Raw genomic sequence first — 13,492 nt, forward strand, 5'->3', positions numbered from 1 at the left:
TCTTCAAGCAGGGAAACACCGGTTGGGAAGCTGGATCTACATAAAGGAGTGGCGAGCACCAGAAATGGTAGCTACGCAGATAAGCGCACATCATCTTCACAGTAAACGTCAGTGGGATGTTCCTTTTCTTAAAAATACATCCCCACAGGAACACTGCTCCATTTTCTTTACCATGTAAGTGTCCTTACTCAGAATTTTCTCGTTATGTTTTCCATCTCTAAACTACATGCAGTGTTTTGAGAGCCAAAGAAAAGAAAAAAAGGGAAATGTTAAAAAAGAACTGGAAAGAGGTAATTGGAAAAGCCTTGAAATGACAGAGCCCTTTGTCTCAGCTTCAGTCAATCAATAGTTTTTCTGTGTGTGACAGTTCCCTGTATCTAGTGCCACTCAGAAATGATTTTCCTGCATTTCTCACAGCACTGAATGCCAGTGTGATCTTCCAGCCAGAACGAGGATGGTGACTGCCATGGGAGGGTCGCAAAGGGAATTAGAATTCATGCTTTCCTAGTACAAAGTGCCCTGCCTTCCCTGGGCAAGGTACAGAATTCTCAGGTTTGACATCTGTGCCAGACAGAGGGCACCTGAGAACACAAGTGCGTCAGGTTGACACTGGGTCTGACTGGCACATTCCAGATGTGCTCACTTATGAAATGAGTTGATTAACCAGTATTTCTCTTTCTATTCTCAGTTTTCAGGAGGAAAAATAAGCATTGGACAATATGTGAAAAATCATGTATTTTAAATAAATTCTTCTAAGGTACATTCTAAGGTCAACAGAACATCCCAGGAATCTAAATCTTAATTTTTAAACAATGGTCAAAAGGACACGGGATCCCACGAAATCTGGAACTGCTAAATAAATAATACATCATACATAAGAAAGGACATTTACCTAAGAAAAGCAGGTTAATACATACTTGCTAATTTCAAGGAGAATTGAAGCAAAATGTATTAACTAACTAAAACAGTGGAGTCCCCATTAGGATTCCACAGGGGTGATTTAAGGCTGCCATGGGGGTGAACAAAGTTTGAGCACTGAGATTAAAAACTACATTCTCATTTCAACCCAAACAGATTTTTTAATTTCCGTTTTTTGTTTGTATGCTTGGGTTTGGTTTTTTCTAATGCTATCTGTAGGGAATTCTACTGGACTTCAAAAAAAAAAGTGGGGAGAAGTAGATCAGCTGGTTCAAAAAAATTATTTCACGTGTTTTAGAAACATATTCTTAATTTATTAAGTAATCATTTTAAATCAAAACATATTTTTTATAACATAGTAACATATGATTCTGTTGAAAAAAACCATTTGTCACAAAAATCAAAATGCCCAGCCAAAATATTTTTGCCACCATTAGAAGTGATATTAAAAAGTCATTCTAGTCAATAACTTTATTCTTAATTTACAAGTTACAGAAGCATTAGGCAAAAGAATTTCCTGAAAAGCACTTCTTAAAATGTAAAAGCAATGATGGTCTCACCTGTACAGCACTGTTCAGAAAGCAGCTGTTCTGCCCTGGCTCATTTAACAAGCCTTTGGTGGGCGCTAGGGACAACATGCTTCCAGGCTGGTAGACTTTTCCAAGGTTGCCACCAGGCTTCCGTAAGAATTTCACCCAGGCCATTTTCAAGCAACTGTGTTTGCATGAAAGCTAAGAATTATCTGCTCATGTGATATTTCTGATGATGAAATGATTGGGATCTTGAACTGTCCACTTGAATTCACTGCAGTCTATTAGAATAACATAAGTTTCCAAGTCCATAGCTCTCCTGATGCTGTGAATTTTAAGGGCTTTTTCAAGTAAAAACAAGGTACATGGTTCTGAAAGCTAAAAAACGAAAGCTATTTTAAACGAGGCCTTACAGATTTTTCTATGTGTTAAATTTTATGAGAGTTGTATAATTTCAGATGAAAACAATTTTCTTTTAAACTGCTAAAAATAATGTTGGTGAACAAATCATTGTCTTTAATGCACAAGCCATTTGTCTTGATGGTTTAAAAAAGATGGAGAGTTAGCATCTGGCATGATTCCTTTGGTCATTTCCTTTCCTTATGGTCTTTTAAGAAGAAAGAAGGCTCTTCTTTTTCCCTTCCCGGGTGAAGTTATCAAAGGTGACTCCACATTTCATATCCCTGTGACCTCAAAGCAAACCTACAAGAAAGAAAAGAAATGTTTACATAAAGGTAAAGGCTAATCAAGAAAATCCCTAGTTTACTATTTAAACACAAATATTGAATATACATTTAAAATAGTGAATACATAATCATAAAAGAATTAGGTTATTTTATGAAATGTTCTATGAAAGTTTGTCATTAAATTTTTTTAAAAAATATCAATGTGACATCAAACATTACAGAAAACAAACTGATGGGTTGCCTTTGGGAGAGGTGTGTGAAAAAGGTAAAGGGAGTAAGAGGTACAAACTTCCAGTCATAAAATAAGTCACAGGGAGATAATGTACAGCATAGGGAACACACTCAATCCCATGATAAGTCTGTAGGGTGGCAGATGGTTACGAGACTTACTGTGGTGGTGACCTGTAAGGTATACAAATGTCGAAACACTACGTTGTAGAACTGATATTGTACAATAAGGATATTGTATGTCAAGTATAATTTAAAATAGAATAAAAGTACAATATTTTTGCACATTGAAAACAAGTCAGTAGGTGATAGAGATTATTTGGTTCCACTTGTTAAGAGATTAAAATCTGTACAATACTAACTCTGGTTTAAAGCACTTCTAATTTTCAAAAACATTTCTGTAGGTGTTACCATGCTACATCATTTTAAAACTAATGAAATCTAGTATAAAATAAGAATTTTCAGCTTTTAATATAAACCAAAGACGTTAAACTTCCCAAACACTGTCTAATACAGTTTAAACGTGAAAACAAAAAACAAACAAAAAATCACAATCACAACTACTTTCAATAGTCATAGATGGAGTCATAAGGAAAATATTCTACAGAAAACTAGAATTAAATTAGTTTTCAGGTAGTATTTTGAAAAATACGAACTTTGCTGTCAACACTAAATTGCTTTGTTTATTAAAACAAATGCATATACAGAGACTAGACTGCTATGTATCTTACACAGTACCGTATTATTTTCCTAAAAACAATCAGCAGATTTTATGTAAATTGATACACATTAAAACTCAGAAGAAACATTAAATTGATAAACAAATCTTAAAGTAAATTTCTATATTATTTACGAATACAGGATCCTGGCTAAAAGGACTTTAAATGTTCAACTTCTTAATTACAAACAATCAAGTATTACTAACAAAATTTTGTTTAAACAATTCACTTTCATTCATGCATTCATTCATTCATTCGACACACATGTTGAGCCACGTACTGTGCCAGACACTGGGACGACCATTATAACGAGGAAGGACAGACGACGATACAGTGAATGAGAAACTGTAGCACAGACCGTAAGAGTTATATGCTAACAGAAAAACAACGCAAGGAAAGGGCTTAAGGAGTGTATACAGTTGACCCAGAACTACTCGGGTTTGAATTGCATGGTCCACTCATGCGTGGATTTGTTTTAATAAATTTACGGTTGGCTCTCTGTATCCCTTGGTTTCGCATCCACCATTCAACCAACCACAGGTGAAAAACAGTAATTTGATCCGTGGTTGGGAATCTGCGGACGCATAGGGTCATCTATATGCATTGTTCTACCCTGTTTTATGTAAGGGACTTGAGCATCGCAGATTTGGGTACCTGTGGGTGTCCTGAAACAATCCCCCATGGATACCAAGGGACTGAAGTGAAGTTTTGGAGGAGTCAAAAGTCATACATGGATTTTTAACCACGGGAAGGGGGTTGGCACCCCTAACCTCTGCGTCGTTTAAGGGTCAACTGTACAATGTGAGATGGTTTGCCCTTTTAAATAGGAGTCACGTCAAGTCTAATTGAGAAAGTTACCTCTGCACAAAGATTTGAAGGCAGTAAAGGTGCCACCTTGGAGAAGGCCTTCCTAGCAGAGTAAACAGCCTGGTTGGCACGTTGGAAGAATAGTAAGAAGCCCGGTGCGGCAGGAGAAATGCGAACAGAGGGGAGAGTAGATGAACAGGGAGGGTGGGAAAGAGAGATCGCGCAGGGCCTCAACGCCCTTTGTAAAGACTCTGGGTAAAGTCACTGACTTTCATCTGCACAGCACAGAAAGATGAGCGATGGAATGGCTCAGGCCAGGTCAATACCACTGATCAAATACCCAGTAAGGCAGCAAAGCATTGAGCAATAAAGAAGGAAAGCATCAGTCTCTCAAGAATTCAAGTCCGGAGACTTGTCTCCAGACCCACACATGAGGCCATCACTTATCAGCTGCTTGGTTTTAGACAGGTCCTTGTCTAAAGGACTCGCAGCTTCTTCACCTATAAAATGGGGGTAAAAATACTAGCCCTGATGACCATAGGTTAAAGGTTATAAAACACTATATTATGTTGTTTTCTTCTTTTTATTTTAACTCTACGGGTTGCAACCTCCTCTAAAGGGATCTAAATGATCCCCAAACCTTTCATACAAAGTAAGTTTTTAAAAAATGTAGTCACGACTTTTAACATTAAAGGACCTCTGTATTGGTGGTAAGTGCGTATTTTTAATGAAAGAATCCTTTCGATATAAATTCTTTCACCAATCGTGTGCTAGGCACCAAGTTTGTGCCATGAACTTGCTGAGGTATGTGGGACCACCCTGCCCTGAAAGCCTCCTTGCTGAGGGCCACAGACACACACAGACCATTTTAAAATATTGAGGCTTCCTCTCCTGTTCAAGATATCAAACTAGCGTGGGCTCCTGGCCCGCCTCTGACCCAGCTCTGGAGACGATACAAAGGCGACAGGTGGGCTAATGAGAAACAGCGGAAACGTGAAGGACACCGAAAGTAACTGGCTTCTCTGGCGGGAGGGGAGCAATGGCCAAGACACAGAGACAGGGTGCAGGGTTACAGACGGGAAAGGGCTTCCCAGATGCGACCTCTTCCGTTTCTCACGCCGCTCTGGGCAGACTGTTCCCGCCCCACACAACACAATGATCAAAAGTCAAAATTTAAAATACAGTTTCTACTGAGTGTGTATCGCTTTCGTACCATCATAAAGTCAAAAAATCCTAAGTCAAAGAAAGCATCACTAGCCAGAGACTGTCTGTGCTATTGAAAATAATAATAACCAAGTAGGGTTTATTGCAAGAATGCAAACGTGATTCTGTATTTATTCTTTCAAGAAATACTTGGGAGGCTGTGCAGAAAAGAGCTAACACAGCAACAATCGTTAACAGCTGAAAGGTGGGAACACCGAATACCGGAGGGTCCATCAGCAATGAGTGGATAAACAAAACACGCGCGCACATGGTATCGGATTCCGTCCACACAAAATGTCAGAACGGAGACGTGTACAGAGGCTGGGAGATGAGTGGTTGCTCAGGCTGGCGGAGTGGGGATGGGGGGGGCGGGAGTGATGTAAAGGATATGAGGATTCTTCCTGAAGTGGTAAAATGTTCTAAAATGGTGGTGATTGATGTACATTTCTGGGACTATACTAAAAACCACTGAAGTGGACACTTTAAATGAGTGAACTGTATGGTATATAAATTATATTTGAATAAGCTACTTAAAAAAAAAAAGGAAAAGAAAAGACAACACAGCAGGCCAGAAACCGCGATCCTCAGAAAAGCCTGCTTCCAGACCTTTCACCGCTGGGCACTCAGAGCTCTGGGAGGATCACAGTACTGACTGGTCGGACTGGTCACTGCACCTAACTATGCAAACAATGTGGCTTGTCCCAAACACCTGCTTTCCTTCAGGAAGTCTGGGATTTCGATACGTCCTAGGCAGAGGATGTCTGTGTCACCACACCCAATAAAAACCTAAGGCACCAAGTCTTCTGAGCTTCCTGCTCCACATGACTTTAAATGTCACCACGAGTCACTGCTGGGGGAACAAGTGTGTCCCATGGACCCCACCGGAAGAAAGCTGGTGCCTGGTTTCCACCAGACTTCACCCCATGACACCCCCTCCCCCCAAAGCAGGGCAATGCCCACGACCACACGCTGAGCGCTCTGGGTCTCCTGAGAACCCCCCAGCCTGGTTGTGGAAGGATCTAGGGGCCACAGAGGCATTCCACCAGTGCTCTGGGACACCCTATTCCACCTAAAATAAAAACGACTCTCTTCCATACTCTCATACCACTTCTGAGACCAGATGTGTGGGTTTTCCCCACAACAAGCAATTCTCCAGTTCTCAGTGGACACCAATAGGGTACCTTATAATTTAACGTGATTCTGACACTATCTACGTGGAGTGAGCGTCAGATCCCACAGGTCAAAGGCCCAGTCCCACGGGACTGCCCTCCCACTTCAGAGCCCAACCACAAGTCCCAAGTTGTCACCTGTACTGATCGACCACCTATAAATCGGGGTTCTTGTGACCGCCTCCATCTGTTCAAGTAGTTTGCTAGCATGGCACAGAATTCAGGAACACAGCGTGCTGCCTAGATTTCAGATTTATTATGAAAGGATACAGCTCAGGAAGAGACGCATAGAGCATGGCAACGTGGGGAGGCGCACAGGGCGTCTGTGCCCCCTCCGGACATGTCACCTCCCAGCACCTGCACGCGTTCACCAACCCCATAGCTCTCCGAACCCCTCTGGTTAGGATTTTTTTATGGAGGCTTCATTACATAAGCACACGGTTGATTAAATCATTGGCCTTTAACTCAACCTCCACTACTCTCCCCTCCCTGGAGGTGGAGAGGGGAGGCTGAAAGCTCCATTCCTCTAATCACATGGTCGGTTCCCCAGGCAACCAGCCCCCAAGCTGAAGCGGTATTTCCAGGAGCCCCAGCCACCAGTCATCTCATCAGCACACAAAAAATATTTATCATTTCTGAATATTCCAAGGGTTTAAGAAGCTGTGAAAGGAAATGGGGCCAGAGACCAAATCTGTGTTTCTTATTAGGCCACACCTGTCCACCCCTCAGCTCTAACCGCCATCTCTAACCACTTTCTCTTCACTTTCTCCGTTTGCGCTGCATTGTTACTCCTGATCCACGTGCAGAAGCTGCTCTAAAGCCAGTGCCTGGAAGCACTTCCCCTCGGCACCCACATGGCGGCACCCACATGGCTTCCCCCTGCTCCGTTCATGAACGCTTTGCTCAGAAATCACCTTCTAAATGAACCCTATACTTACCTGAAATTGCAACCCACCACCCTCTCCACATTCCCAACCCTGCTCTGCTTTCTGCTGTCCCTGGCATTCTTCGCCAGCTAGTATACCAGCCACTGACTAATCATGGTTACTCTTGTTTCTTCTCCCAATCCTCTTGGATTGTAGAGCGGCTCCCGAGCACCCAGAATAGCACACAGGACAAGGCAGGTGCTCCTTAAATACTGACTGAACGAAGCTCAGTCAACAAACCCTCTGAAATCAGAGTTCTACCAAAGATGACCTAAGCACTAAGAGTACAGGACAATTTCCCACCACCTGGCAGTGGGTTGGCGCCAGCACTGACCCACAGGGAGAGTGACCTCTCAGGCCCACACAGCAGGACGGCACAGGAGGAAACGCCTTCGCGGGTCCAAACTGCCTATTCCCCTACAAGCGGAGAGGGCCACCGTGAAAGGGGCAAGAGTTTATTATGCAGGCTGAGAAGTTTAGAAGAAGCCAAATCCTAAAGTGTCTGGGGGACAGAGATGGGTTCCTGACACAGATGGAACCCAGGTTCTGATACCTCAGGATTCCCACGATTACTTATTCCACCTCGGGTTAAGTTTCTAGCAACACAGCGTAGTACTCAACTACTCAATCAGTAAAATCTTAGCAGTTCCAACATCTATAACCACGATCTATATAAAAAGGTCCATAGAATTATTCTAAGAATCATAAACCATGTATAAAATACCTGAAAAGTGACCCAAACATAGCAGGCACCCAGTAAATGCAAACTAATTATAATGACAGCAAAACACTATCTTTAATGTAAAATGATTCAAACAATATAAAGAAATATTTGAATAAAAAGTAGATGCTGTACTACATATTTTATATCCCATTTTGCTGTCTTTCTCCATTTCCTTAAACTGACGTATCAATCTTGACTATAACGTTAATCCAGATTAGTGGGGTCAGATAAACTGTACAATAAAGTATCAATGTTTAAATTTTAAATGTTAATAAGTCATTCTTAGTAGAAAAACAATTTCATTTATAGCGCTATATACTTCTTTAAGAAAACGTGACATGTGACACGGTGTCAATTTTTAACAAATCTTTAACAAAAGAATGTACAAAGTATAGTGGTAACACAGATAAAGTAACCTACACTGGCTCCTTTACTAGATAATTGAGAAAATCCCAGGTATGGTGTGGTCACTGGGAAGGTGAAAAGGGAAAAGAGAAGCAGCACCTTCCAAAGAAAAGAGACAATTTATCTTCGGAAACTCAATGCAGGTGGGGGAGCATTGGGACTAGCCAGAGATGAGGTTAGAAAAGGAAGAACTAATATTTCTGACCACTTGAACGTTGTCTTATTAATTTTTGAATCTCTAGTTCCTAGCATAGGCCAATAAACGTTCATTAAACAAATTGGTTAGCTAGGAAAAGCACGAAACATGAGTAAAAAACTTCCAAATTCCACAGGAAAAGTGCTTCCTTAAACTGCTTTCTGCAGGTCAATATTTGCAAAATAGAAGACTGATGGAATTATTTCCAAATTAATTTCAAAATACTGTGACAACTCAGATAACTGATTTTGTTCATTAAAACAGCTAAGATATTCATATATGATTTATTTGCAAAACATTTTATTTTCTGATAAATTACAAATATGAATATATGAAGCAACTCTTCTGAAATGACTCATGGAAAACTAACATTCTTTTACCAGATGCAATAGTTTGTAGCATTTTTGTGTGTGTCATGTACGCCTTTGGTAGCCTAATGGACTCCTCAGAATAATGTTTGTGAATACATAAAGTTAAGTTCATAGGATTAAATAGAAAAAAAAAGAAATCATAAGATCACAAATGAAACCAATTAAATTAAAATTCAGTTCTAACCACAGACCAGGGCTCTAACCATGATTCTAACCAGTTTAAGAACTCCTGATGGAAGGTGTTTAACTTGGAAAAGCAAAGAACAGATACTTTTTGCCTAAATATTCTATCTATGGAATATTCCTACCAAAAATAAAACTCACAATAACTTGCCAAGATTAGGATTTTATGTAAAGTTTAAATAACCTTTGAAAATTTTATCTGTGGTAGAACGTGTCACATTCCTTTCTTGCTCCTGTGATGTACATATACTGTAATGAAAATTTTTCTAAAATCATTGCATCTGCACAAAATTAATAATATACTAACTCTACAATTGTATCATCAGTAATTTCTAGCTCGCTCTCAAAAGGTGACAAAAACTAGCACATTCCTCCCTTAATCCAAGAGCTCACAAGCAATACTAGTCTAGACTGACAATCTTTTGGGCCCTAGTATACCTAGCACATTCTGTGCTCAAAATACTTCCAGATGCAATATATAAGCTACTATCTTGCTGTAGGTTGTCTTGGGGTGTATAATTAAGAAGCACCTTATAGTTAAAGCTGTCAATTAACAAGATCTGCTAAGTATTTTAGTAAGTAAACATCTCTGTAGGATAGCTTAATCTACCACTTTACAAATTTCAAACATTTTTGGAAAATTGTAGAGTAAAAGCTACGTTCTCTCTAGAATGGTAGGGTGACTGAGTTCCAAACAGTTCCAGCAGGGAAAATAATTCTGATTTTGACTTTTAAATGTGTACATCACCTTCAAATAGGTCAGAATTGTCATACGGTAACTTTGTCTTCCTAAAATAAAATTTTAAACCACACGATTCCAAAATTGTATATCTTGATACTATACACTTTAAACATATATTTGACAGTAAATAATTAAAAAATATATTGAATCATCATACATACTAAATTTATAAGAGTTTTGTGATTTCCTTTTTTTTAAGGAAAAGAATAACCGAAGTAAGAAAGGGTGCTCCTCTCCCATTAAAGTAGCTATCTTTTTAAAAACTACTTTTTGTATGTTCTAGAGAAAATAATATTAATGGATTGATTATGAGTATCAAATTCCATGAATAATTTATAATCTACACACATTTACAAATTAGTTTTGTCAAAAATTCATAGGGAAAAAGAAAAGTCTGTTCTTGTTCACTTATTTTTTACACTGTAGGAAAAAATACACATAACTACCAGTAGTTTAATTTGAGAACCAATTTAAATAAATCACTTTTATGGTTTATCATAAGTAATCATGAACCTAGTCAAAACGTCCAAAGAGCTAATTTTAAAATCCTCTAAAACTCAAAACAAAAACAAAAACCTTGTTTTTCCAGGCTATAATTAACTCCTACCTACAGTTTGTCTGTTTGGCATTCTTACAATAGTAGATAAATTGTATACTACTTTTGCAAAATAAGTTTTGTTTAATTTCTCCTTAACAGGACAAAGGATCTTTGCGTAGACCATCATCATGGAACTTTAAAAAAGAGAGAAAATAAAACTAACAAGTGTCAATTTAGTCAAAAGTTCATTTCAACCAGAATTTTTGTGTAAGCAGTTGCTACGCCTTTTAAATATTGAGAATTAGCAATGCTTTTCTTTAGAGACCAGAATCAAAACCGAATCCAACTGTGATCACAAAGAACTTCCTAAGTTTACTGTTAAACATCCCTCAAAAATAGCCTTGAAAATTCCTTGCAAAAAATGTGGTTTTTTCCTCCAGATAAAGAAACAGTTGGCAAACTCTGCTGTCTGACAAATAAAGCCTCGCAGTACATTTTGCAAGCGTTAATCAGACTTTGCAGTGATAAAGAAAACTTTGTAGCGGGATAACAAAACCTCAGCACTTGCTCAGATTGCAGCTCTGGAAACCCTAGATCACCTGTGCAAGTACTTCCTGTTCTCCAACGATGTTTAAAATACTTTAGTAAACGTCCCAGAAGTGACCGTTTGGAAGCTAAACATTAACTCTGTAAATTACTACTACCGCCCAGAAACTACCAGCCCAAAGGCTGTCACGGATCCAGTCCGCTCTCGTCTCCACGGAGGCCCACAGCCACGAGGACCCTTTAAGAAGCTGCTGCTGGGGGGACGCAGTGGCCGGGCAAGCGAGGGGCAGGCGCCCGGGCGGCGCCCTCGTCCCAGCCCCAAAGCGCCGCGGGACCCGTGCGCCTCAGGTCCGCCCTGGCCGCCCTCACACGCAGCAGCCTGAACCACACGACCCGATCAGGGCACCTCCAGCGCGGCCAGGGGCGTCCTGGCGGAGCGGACACGCGGGCAGGGGCTGGGGGCTGCGTGACGCGGGCGCGGGAACCCGGCCAGGAGCCCGGAGTCGGCCCCGGGCGTGGGGGGCCGCGGGGGTCGCGCGGCAGGAACGAGGTCTCCCCGCCAGGCCCGTGGGGGTCGCAGGTCGTCGGCTCTCCATCCAGGCACCAGTTCCGGAGACTTACCTGCGCTCTGCCCTGGCGGCCGGAGGAGCGTGCGGTCCGCCCCGCAAAGCCGGGCCTCCCACTCCCACAGCGCCACCTCCGCTGGCCCAGCAACGCCTCACGCGGACACCGGGCTGACACGCCGACCGCCGCCACCGTCCCCGACGCTCACCGCGAACTGGAGCACAGGCGGCCGGGCAGCTCCGCTCGGAGCGCGACCCTGCGCACGGAGCATGCGCACACGCCCAACGCCGAGGGCCGGGCGGGCCAGTGACACCTGCGATCAACAGGTCCCGGCAGCCCCGCCCCCGCCCCGCCCCCCGGAGCTGGCCCCGCCCCCGGAGCTGGCCCCGCCCCGCGCGCGACTTCCCGGGTTCTGGACCTGCCGAACTGTGTTCCCGCGGGGGTTCCGTGGGGCGCGCGAGCCACTTGACTTACTCCGCGGCGCGAGATCCCGCGAGAGCAGGAGCTCGAGTATTTCCCCAAAGGCGGGAGCGGAGCGCGGGTTTAGCTTGGAGCAAGGTGCCCGCAGGTAGCGCTGTGTGCTGGACACGGAGGGGATGGTTCCCCAGTGCAGGTGACCATCCCGGTGCTCTCGGTCATTTATTCGGTATTTCCTAAGTTCAGGTCCACCAAGGACTGGACTGTAGGGGAGGTGGTGGTACCCGAAAGAAAGCAATTAACTAAAAAAAATAAAATAAATAAAAAAAATAAAAAATAAATAAAAAAAGAAAGCAATTACCTGCTGTCTGCCGTCAAAACCCCAGGCAGGTAACAATTCCCTATGGCTGTTTCTGAGTCACCACGGTGTTTGCAGTGAAATGGCTTCCATGGGCAGGAATGTGTATTCCCCAACTGGTTGTCTCCTGACTTAGTAAAATGGAAGCTTTAAAAAACGTATTGACCCGGTTAATGGTTAACTGTGGTAAGAAAAATTTGGCTGCCTTCTTACCGTGCTTTCGAACAGGTTTTAAATTACATGCTACTGCTCGGGAATTGGGCTAAATGTAGTTTCGTAATAGTTTCTTGGAAATAGCAGTAAAAGAAAAACCCACTGTCATCTTTAGTATCAAAAATCCCGCTCAGTAAGTAGTAAATCAGGTTCTGGAACGCATTCCAAAGCTGGTCTACCTAGAACACACAGGTTATAAAAATTCAGTAAACTCGTAGGTAACTCTGAAAGTTTATTTGAAGAAATAAAATGAAGAAACATTCTAAGTTGATATGGGTGAATGGTGCTTGAAGCTGAATCAATGAGCCTTTATTGAGCATTTACTATGTTCCCTTTACCCAATTAGGCACTGAAGGTAACACAATGAAAGTTAAGACATGGTTCCTGCCTTCAAGAAATGTAAAACTTTTGAAGGAGGAGGAAAAAAAATATCTGCATTTAAAAAGTAATAATCACGGGGCCAGACGGGGCTCAGGCGGTTAGAGCTCCATGCTCCAAACTCCGAAGGCTACCGGTTGGAGTCCCACATGGGCCAGTGGGCTCCCAACCGCAGGGTTGCCGGTTCAACTCCTCGAGTCCCGCAAGGGCTGGTGGGCAGCGCCCCCTGCAACTAGAAATGGCAACCGGACCTGGAGCTGAGCTGCGCCCTCCACAACTGAGACTGAAAGGACAACAACTTGACTTGGAAAAAAAGTCCTGGAAGTACACACTGTTCCCCAATAAAGTCCTGTTCCCTTCCCCAATAAAATCTTTGGAAAAAAAAATAGTAATCACACCATTAACTCTCCCCATGGTTTCTCCCATCTTAGCACTAGCCAGGCCCGACCCTGCGCGTTCAGGGTGGTATGGCTGTAGACTTCCATGGCTTCTCTAGTGCCACTTTCTCTGGTTCTGCAACTGCCTTCCTGCTTCACTTTATTTTTCTTCCTCTCTGAGCCCTCTCTCTTCCCAGCCTCTCCATTTTTGTTGTTGTTTAACATTCCTCCTCTTTGCTCCTTGAGCATCTTTTCACTGTCTTGGGTTACCTACCAGGTATCCTGTGCACCAAG

At 42.3% G+C, this 13,492-nt stretch overlaps 1 protein-coding gene across 5 annotated transcripts in view; it reads right to left on the minus strand.

The window, feature by feature from the left end:
- Positions 1-12,338, minus strand: part of USP53 (ubiquitin specific peptidase 53) — a 43,828-nt gene extending 31,490 nt beyond the window's left edge. For 3 of the 5 annotated variants that reach the window (XM_074338560.2, XM_074338561.2, XM_074338558.2), the window contains exons 1-2: positions 11,513-11,650; positions 1,479-2,150 (exon numbers count right to left, since the gene is read on the minus strand). In XM_074338560.2, the coding sequence (XP_074194661.2) occupies positions 1,479-1,622 (144 nt within the window). In that variant the 5' untranslated portion in view covers positions 1,623-2,150; positions 11,513-11,650. Of the gene's footprint in view, positions 1-1,478; positions 2,151-11,512; positions 11,651-12,233 lie in introns of those variants that run through there. The other 2 variants (XM_074338559.2, XM_074338562.2) reach the window with 2 other exon arrangements.
- Positions 12,339-13,492: the final 1,154 nt, after the last annotated feature.

This window comes from Rhinolophus sinicus, chromosome 15 (genome assembly GCF_057876585.1).
Source record: "Rhinolophus sinicus isolate RSI-liver-muscle chromosome 15, RSI-T2T, whole genome shotgun sequence".
Classification (NCBI taxonomy): domain Eukaryota; kingdom Metazoa; phylum Chordata; class Mammalia; order Chiroptera; family Rhinolophidae; genus Rhinolophus; species Rhinolophus sinicus.